The sequence below is a fragment of the Octodon degus genome, unplaced genomic scaffold (assembly GCF_000260255.1).
Source record: "Octodon degus isolate 3935 unplaced genomic scaffold, OctDeg1.0 scaffold00011, whole genome shotgun sequence".
In the NCBI taxonomy this organism is placed as follows: domain Eukaryota; kingdom Metazoa; phylum Chordata; class Mammalia; order Rodentia; family Octodontidae; genus Octodon; species Octodon degus.
The window spans coordinates 8282173-8291676 of record NW_004524587.1 but is presented as its reverse complement, the minus strand read 5'-3'; the positions used below and the strand labels follow the sequence as shown (position 1 = coordinate 8291676).

At 45.1% G+C, this 9504-nt stretch overlaps 1 protein-coding gene across 1 annotated transcript in view; it reads left to right on the top strand.

Moving 5' to 3' along the window:
- Positions 1-6507: 6507 nt before the first annotated feature.
- The window catches only part of Vac14 (Vac14, PIKFYVE complex component), a 105986-nt gene continuing 102989 nt past the window's right edge, over positions 6508-9504 (top strand). Inside the window, exon 1 of the mRNA XM_004625798.2 lies at positions 6508-6896. Coding sequence (XP_004625855.1) covers positions 6793-6896 — 104 coding nt within the window. The 5' untranslated portion in view covers positions 6508-6792. The remainder of the gene's footprint in view (positions 6897-9504) is intronic.

Here is a 9504-nt window from a genome sequence, read left to right as displayed (position 1 = left end):
ATCCCCCAGCACCACATGCCAGCCAGCCCCGCCCCCTGGTGGGCTGAGCTGGCCACACACTCTCTCTCTCTCTCTCTCTCTCTCTCTCTCTCTCTCTCTCTTTCTCAAATAAATAAAAAAAAATTAAATAAATAAATAAATAAATAAATCCCCAACCTTCTGGCTACCAGAGTCCATTACATGCCCCTCAACATGGCCAGGGAACATTAGGACGGCCCTACTGTAGGCCTTTCTGTCATAATCCGCATCTGAAAGGGACCTGCAGCTGACCGGCCTGCACAGCTCAGCCCAGAGCCTTGCTGTAAGGTCATTTTGCCCATACTCTTCCCAGAGTCCTCTGATGGCTAAATGATGGAAGCACGCCTCTCTGACATGGCCCTCCTAACACCTCTGCACCAGAGGCAAAGGAAGGCAAGGGGCTCTTGGCTCAATAGCACATTCTTCAAAGGAGGCACTTTTGCAGCAATTGCAAATGTCCTATGCTGGTGGTTACTGAAACTGAAGAAAAGATGGAGACTATTGTGCAAACAGTAGATTAGCATACTAGCTGTCAGGGTGATCTAGGGGGAAAAAATGTAACTCCCAACCTGCTAGATGTCAGATATGCCACATTCATGTTCCCCCAAATCAATGATTGGAGTCTAAGGAACAACGAAGGTTAAGAGTAGTTAGAATTCACTGAGAGAGAGAGAGCTCCTGAGAGACAGGAGGGGACCCAAAAGTGGGTTGCCACAGAGCCCACTTCTCAGAGGAAGTTTCATGAAACAAAATCATGAAGTGGGTACAATGTAAGTCAAAACTACGATCAACCAATAAGATTACAAGTACAGCCACTTAGGTAATATTGATCCAGTGGGGAAGCAGGTGCCGTGTGGGCTTGCTACACACCCAGCAAGTATACACCGGAAGAACAAAGACCTTTCTAGGAAGGGCTGGTCAAGCAGCTATCTGGTGACTGATGTGTATCTAGATTATATTGGACCTGGTGAGTATAACCCTTAATTCATTGCTCATCCCTGGGGGAGGCATATTGGCCTGTTCATCTTTCCATCTTTATCTTGAGGCCTGGCCTTCAATAGAGACACCGCCAGCCATAGTTGTACTGTGTTCTCATCTTCTGCACTGACTCCCTCGAGGGCCTAGCCTTGCCTGATTGCCTATAAGATTTCTACTTAACTGTCTATAATAAACACATATGAGACTCTTTGATTCCCTCAATTTGAAAAGCCACCACTTTGACTTGTACCCTGAAGGCTGGAGGATTCCCACCCACTTCCCCAAACTGGTTGCTATAGAAACTGGTCACTTCTAGTGTCACTGACATAAAAATGGCATTGTTTGTAGGTGACAAGGGGCAATTTCTACCCCTCTCCTGCTCCAGGCCTCCCCAGACTACTGTGTCTGAGGTCTAAATCCTTCTAGGCCCAGAGAAAAAAGAAATTCCTTCTCCCTGGGCCAAGAACCCATTCTCATCCTGTGTCACAGGAACCCTTTCCAGGCTGACTTAAACGCAGGTACGTTTCTTCCCTGTAGGTTGTTCTTATACTTCCCCCAAGGAAATGAGAGCAAAAAGTTTTACATTAGCAAATTTGTAATGGCAAAATATCTCTATAGAGGGCCAGGATAGAGGCTTGGAGAAATAAGCATCCTGACAGCACTTTTGGAAGCTATGTGAGACAGAATATTCACTCATGCTCAGCAAAGCAGGCCAGGAGACCCCTAACAGGGAGAGGTTCCGAACTAAAAGGGAGGGGCTGTGGTGGTTGGGTGCGTTGTGCCCAGAGTGCCACGTGAAGGGGCTTCCTGTGTCGCTCCACAGAACCTGTGGTGAGTGTGGTATGCTAAGACACTTCTTTCTGGTAGACACGCCTCAAGCCAAGGGTGACAGTATTATGATGCTGGCAAGCACTTATGAGATATCAACAAATCCTCAGTGTGGCCTCCTGAAGCCTATTACACCTTCAACCAGGTTTTTCCTGAAACTCCAGCTAAAGTTGCTTTGTTGTTGGAGAAGCTGATTTGATTCGGATATATTTGGGTGTCACCAGCAGTTTCTTGCTACAAGTTATTTGCAGTAATAAATTTACATAACTTGGTAATAGCTCTTACTAACAGTTGTTAGGGTCTGTAACAACTGTCTATTACATCTGTCAGAATCAGACACTACGTAAATGTAGGTGAAGTATCACAGTGCAAGTGAGACCCTTAGGAACCACTGTGGTGGAACAATGATGTGACAGAAGGCTTAGTGACAAAATAATCCCACGTAGTAAACTGCATGCCACTTTTCAACAGACCAGTCATGAAACCTTAATAAAAGCAGAGAAGCAGAATGTTTGCAGAAAAAATTGAACTATTGCCAAAGAACAACCTAAATAGGCCTTCCAGCTTCCTTGCTTTCAGTTAATTTAAAAGCCACTAATTCTGGAGGCCATACCTTAGTAGATTCCCACGATCTTTGCTGTAAGGGGACACCTCTGTTGTGTAGGTGATGATAACAGGTTCAGAGGTTACTTCCCAGGGAACTGAAGGTTCCTTTTGCTGAAAAAACTGATCCTTTACATGTAATGTGATGGGCAAATAAAATGGGATGGAAGGCATGGCTTCTCTGTCTTCATACTGTGTCCTCTTTGCTGTTTTAATCCTTGGGTGGGTCATATTCTACTCAGTTCTGCATACCGACATGTTGATCATTTTAAAATATTTGGTCCAAGACTATAAAACAAGGTTAACTTGGCCCATTGCCCATTGATAGCCAGTATGTATTTTCTTTCTCCTCTCTCTGCCATAAAACCTAAGCACCTATCACAGGGCCCAGAACCATGAGGCCAGGATATATTGTTACAATAATGGCCGCAGACACACAAAAATCCAACAGCCTCTAGAAAGAGGTGACCATGACCACCCACCCAGTGGTCCAACCCATCACAAGGAGAAACTATTTTGGAACAAGGTTCCTGGCTGATAGAAATTACCGAACTTGAAAGCAGCCCAGCAGATTAACAGTAACCTGATTCTCTCTTTGTTCTGCAAGTAGCACCTGAGTTATTTTCCTGACCAAATCCCAGCTGACTCCCCTCAGCTGAGCCTCCCAGCCAACAGAAGCCCTTTCTCCCTTGCAGGAGTATATGTGCTTTCACCGTTTGGCTCAGTCTCATTTCCATCATCTGTGGGTAGAAGATCCCATAATACAGTGTCAAAGTGATATTCAACATCCACCCAGAACTATTATCTACTACTCTAGGAGGGTCTGAGCACAGCAAGCCAGGCCTGGGCTGGCCAATAGGGTCAAGAAGGAAAAGGCAGGAAGAGTAGGTAGGGTTGGCCCATAGGCTTTATTCTCAGCCTCACTACCTGTGCAATCATGCCTGGACTTTATACTCAGCTGCCAGTCCCATCATGCACAGGTAAGCTTAATTAGTTGATATTTTCCAAACTATCAGAGAAAAAAAGCCACTTCCTTCTAGAAACCTCTGACCTAAAGGTAGGATGAAGTATTGGTTTGAGCTTTAAATAAGAAACCAGTTTCTTAGCAACCTGATCCACAATGTAATTTCAGGAGAAAAGAATTCCTTTTGGTTAAAAAATGTTTTTCTGAACTACTTCAATTATTAAAAACCACATTAAGACTCATGGGAAATTTTATTCACTTTGAAGAAAATGCCAAACCGAAAAGCAAAGAAATGGAGGAGATATTATATTGGATATAGGTCAAGTGGAAATTAATACAGAGCCATGGACCCAAGTCACCAACACTGATCTGGTATTTTCATTGTTTTGCATTGACCATCATCATGAAATCCTAAAGGCATAAATTTTGCAAGACATTTGGAAATGTCCCTGGCAGTGCTGTTCAGTAACAGGGTAAGAGGAAGAAATCTCTAAGCAGCACATTTTTTCTGGACATGAGTCCTTATTTGAGACAGTTTTCAAATTATTGGTGCATCTACCCTCATTCATCAGTGTAGAAAAAGGTTTTGACACCCATGAAAACTTCTCCAGTAAGAAAAGTCAAATTTTCACAGATTGTTTTTAGACAATTTCGCCATCTCTTTGAGCTTTAGATCAGCCCCTGTATGCACTTTCTGTGCCTGCGTAACAAACCACTACCAACCTAGCCACTTACTACAGATGTCTTACCCCCCAGTTTCCATGGGATTGAAAAGTCCTTAATGGACCAAATTGGGTTCTCAGTTCAGGGATCCAAAAGGCTATAATCAGGAATTAGCCACATCTTCATATGGAGGCTCAACTAGGGAAATATTTATTTTCAAGCTCCCTAGGGGCTGGGGAGATAGCTCAGTGGCTTAAGCTCCTGCCTGGCGAGCACAAGGTCCTGAGTGCCATCCCTGGTACCAAAAAAAAAAAAAAAAAAAAAAAAAAAAAAAAAAAAAAAAAAAAAAGCGCAATATTTTCAAGCTCCCTCAGAAGGTTTCCAAGATGCATTTCTTTGCTCTCATATGACTAGAGTCCCCTTTTCCTTGGCAACTGGTGATGGACAACTGGAGACCACTGTCTATACCAGCATAGATGGTTCACAATGTGACAGGTTTACTCTTCAAAGGCAGCAGGAGAATCTCTTTCTCATGCCAAATTTCTAATTCCTTCAAGGAATCATCTGATTAGGTCAGGCCTACCAAGCTAATCTCTCCCTTTAACTCAGTGTTTTGGTTGTGTCTAGGTATCCCCCCAAAGCCTCATGCAGTCATGGCTTCTAGAGTTTGTGATTAATTCATAATCCAATGCTAGGATTACGGGTGTGAGTGCTGCACCCACCCTGGGGCAGGTAGTCCAAATGAAATACAAGGAGGGAAAGAGGCTTGCTCTCTGCAGCTGCTGTTCTCGTTTTGCTGTTTTCTGCCACCATGAACTGCTGCCCTCTGCCATGTGCCACTCTGCCTTGGAGCCAGCTGATTATGGACTGAAACTTTCCACAAATTGTAAAATGCATAAACCTCCCCTTCCTTAATTTTGGGTGTGGAGTATTTTGTATCAGCAACAAGAAAAGTAGCTTAGACACTGAACATCAACTGAATAGAGAACTTACTCACCGTGTCTCTGTGTCTGATCTGTGAGTTGAAGAGAATGTTCCATGTTCAAGATCGTCTCAAGCTTTAGTGTGTATTTCACTCATTAGAAGAGCAGCAAATACATCTTAAACTATTCATGTAAAATCTTTATTAAACTCCACTGTGGTTTAAGCCTGTCCTAAATGCCTATTAAAATTAGAAACTCTTCTGGGTGTGGTGACACAGGCCTGTAATTCCAGTACTTGGGAAAATGAGGCATGATGATTGTCATGAGTTCAAGGCCAGCCTGAGCTACTTAGCAAGATCCAGTCTCAAAAATATATATAGTATTATTAACAATAATAATTAAAATAAGGAATTCTGTTGCAGCTCCGTGTTACTGCATCTTTAACCACATTTTTGCCACAATTTTTTTTAAATTTTGTTACACAGCTGCAATTTCTGTTCCATCATTTAGTATGACTCTTAAAGCATTTTGAAGGGACTTTTCCAGTGGATCCATCTAGACAGGAGCACTCAGCAAGTCTGGGGCTACACCGTGTGAGCCAGTCTTCCTGGCTACACCTCAAACATCCCTATTTCCAAGGGGCAGGGTGACATCCACCCGTGCGATATGAGATTTTAGGTGGCCAGTATCATTTTTAATTGTCAAATTGTCTCAGGAAAAATCTTCAAATCCATGGTTAAAGTGCTTCTGCCTAAAGGGCATTAGAAACGCTAACGTGGGAACTTAAGATTAAGTGAATTCATTTGAGAAAAATAAATAATAACACAAATGATTAGGATATGGCAAAAATGATGGTGTAGTACTTTAGTTATTACGAGCAGGGAGTCAGAACTGCCTAACCATGGGGTCAGATGGAAGAAAATAGCCCACTGTTAAGAGACATCTCAAGTAGCTGGTAAAACTTAGGAATGCAGAAGTAAGCACAAGCGAAGGCTAACGCCATGCAGAAGGTGCGATATGGACCTTTGCTATCAGGGAGAGAGAAGCCAGAATTAGTTCACAGTTTGTACCTCCGAAGGGGACTTCAACCACACTTAAAACAAGTGCCATATGTGTTACCAAAACAAAGAAGGCAGATTGGACTTCTATAAACACGCTCCAAAATGCTTCCTTTTGTTCTCAAATTTATTCTTCAATAGTAGGAGACCCAAAAAAAAAAAAAAAGGGTTTATACAAAAACAACTGTTTCAGTGGTAGGAAACACTGGCGTATGGGAAATTGGCAACCGACCGAAGTACTGAAAGAGCTGGCGCATTCAGCATAAATTATCTTGAGTCAGGAAGGTCTACAGATGCTCGCCACGTGCGGCCGCTCCTCTCAAGCCACAAAGCGGGTCCTGCGGCCGCACCGTAGGCGGCAGGGGCGGGGCTTTCGCGGGGCGCGGCCACGTGCAGCCTGCGTGCGGAGGCGTGTCTGGAAAGAGGCGCGTCTTCTTGGCGGAAGGCGGAAGTCGTTGCGGAGCCACGTGACCCGAGTAACATGGCCGCTGCCCACTGAACGGTACCGGTGCCGCGGGTGCCTGGCGGGAGCTGGTCTCGTGAGCATTTAGGCAGTCCGGACCGAGTGGGAGAAAGCGGGGTCTGGGCGCGGGTTCTGACACATCGCGCGACGGCAGATCGAGACGGGCTTCGGGTGGCGTGGTCCATGAACCGGCGCCGCTGGCAGCGCGGAGCCATAGACTCCCTTGGCCCTGGCGCAGTCCCGGCAGCCACGGGCTGAGTCGCGCGGCTCCAGGACGCTCCCCGAGCTGCCGCTATGAACCCCGAGAAGGACTTCGCGCCGCTCACGCCCAACATCGTACGTGCCCTTAATGACAAGCTATACGAAAAGAGGAAAGTAGCTGCGCTGGAGATCGAGAAGTAAGAGCTTCTGGGACCCCGCCCTGGCTTTGCAGCCCCTTGCTGGTCTGCTCCCTGGGTTAGGGGTGGGGAACTTCTTGTGCCTTCCCAGCGGGTGGTGCATTCCCAGATTTCGGTCCCTGGTCGCGGTGTTTCAAAGCAGAGTATTTGGAGCCCAGTCTGGGAGTCTAGGTTCCCTTTTTCACTGGCTGTGATTTGGGCTAAGTTCTTTAACCTCCTGGTTACAATTTGAGTGAAATAGGGTCATGTATATGTGGTGCCTAGCACAGTGCCTGACACTTGGTGAGTTCTCAGTGGTGTCCATCAAAACCGGGAGGTAGGAGCGTGGCCTCTGTGATGCGGGAGAAGTCAGAAGCTGAGAATTTGACGGTATGTCTGAGAAGTGAAAGAGATTGTTAAGTGACCCGGTGGAGAAATCAAGTGCAAACCTCATGATCTTAAAAGAGTCGTAGGATTGCTTAATTTCTGTCATGTAATCCGTCCTTGAAAGTAGGAATAACTTTGCCTTGCTTGCTTCTGCAGTTTTATTTCATGTATGTGTAATCAGGATCTAATAGTTGGCTTTGCTTCTCAGTGTTCAAAATAGAAAATGTTTAAATGAGGATGTTTTATTTTTCCTTTTGTAATTTTTTTTTTCCGGCCACATTTTAGTGGTAGGGTGGGTGGGTGATTTCAGAAGAGTGGAAAGAAGCAGGCTGTGAAACTGAAAGATCATCAGCCTGGGAGTCAGAAAAGGTGGATAGCAGTTCTGCCCTGTCTAGTACAGTAGCCACTGGCCACGTGTGGCCTTCTAAATTTGAATTAGTAATGGTAAAATTATACAGTTCAGTTCCTCAGTCGCACCTGTATTTCAAGCATTCGGTAGCCACACGTGGCTATTGGCTGCCGTCCTGGACAGCTCAGACTAAAGAACATTATTGCCTTTGCGCTAGGCTTTGCTGGACAGCTCCAGTCTAATCCATGGCGTGACATTTATCCTTTGACCTGTGCAGAATGCTTACCTCGTGGTTTCTTAACGATTTGTCCCAGGAGTGAGAGAAGAGTAACAGGCTTGCACCACTACACCAGCACTATAGACATTTTGGGACAGATAATTCTTGTAGCAATTGTAGTGATGAGCTGACCTGTGTCTCTGCCCTTTACCCACTAGATGCCAGTAGCACTCCAGTTGTAACAACTAACGTTATCTTCAGACATTACCAAGCATCCCCTGAAAGTGCAGAATTGCCCAGTTGCGAGTTGCTACCTTAACTGTTTTAGATTTTATTTTTCTCCTTAAAAGTAAAGGTTTGGGACTTTCATAAGACTTTCCCATCAGATTTTCATGTTCAGTATGTTCAGCCCAGCTATCTTCCCATGAGGTCCCCCTTTTCTTGACTGCTCTTTTTTCATAGTTTACTATTTGTATCCTGGCTCTCTAGGCTAACAAGTTTTTGTTGATTGTTTGTTTTGTATTTTCGGGAAGGGTCTACAGGGTGTTCAGGGTCTCACTGCTACATCAGACTCGTAGTGATCCACCTGTTTACAGCCTCACAAGAGCTGGAATTGCAGGCACGTGCCCACCATGCCCAGTCTGAATTGCCATCTCAGCACACCCTGAGGGCAGGGCCAGCTCAGCAGGCCCAGGGATTGAACCGTTGGCCCCTGTGCCTGCTTGCAGGAGCTTTATTCCGCTGAGCTATTTGGCAGACCCTGCTAACAGGTGTTAATGAGAATTGTCACACTGACTAGGGAGACCCAAAAGTGATGCGTATACATGGATACAATTGCTTAGACCTTGTACTCTGTATCAGCTTTCTGCTACTGTATCAAATACTTGAGACAGTCATAAAGAGATACCGATTCTGTTTCAGTTTGTGGAGGCTTAGTCCATGGTCAGTTGGCCCCATTGCTTTTGAGCATGAGGTGGAATCAAGCTATTCATGTCATGGCTAGGTCTTAAAGGAAGAAGACGGGCTGAGGTCCCATTGTACCCTTTAAGGACATGACCGACCCCAGTGACTAGGCAGTTCCCCAGTAGACCTCAGCTTGTAATGGCTCCACCACCTTCCAAGAGCGCCAAGCTGGGAACTAGGCCTTTTAACACACGTGCCTTTGGAGGACACTTCAGATACAAACTGTAGCAACTTGCTGGGTAGAGTGGTACACATCTGTAATCCCAGCACTCAAGAAATTCAGTGTCTTAGTTACTTTGCTCATTCCCAAGACATAATACCCAACACAGGTTAAAGGAGGAAAGGGTTATTTAGCTCATAGTTTATGAAAGTTTCAGTCCATAGTCAGCTGGTTCTAAGGCAGCGTGGCATGACAAAGGGGCATCACAGAGGAGAAACAGCTCATAGCATTGCAGGGCAGGCAGAAGGCAGAAGCAGCAACAGGCCTCCTTCTTTCTGTACCTTGCATATTCCACCCAGGCTGTGAATTTATTGAGTGGTGCCATCCACACCCAGAATGGGGTACCTTTCATCCCAGTATCATACCTTTAGCCTACTTTTACATCCTAATCCATCCACTTTCAAAACACTCCACCTATAACCACATGAGGTTTTTTGTTGTTTCTTATTTTGGGGTTTTGGGAGTTTTTTTGTTTTTGGTTTTTAGGGAGTTT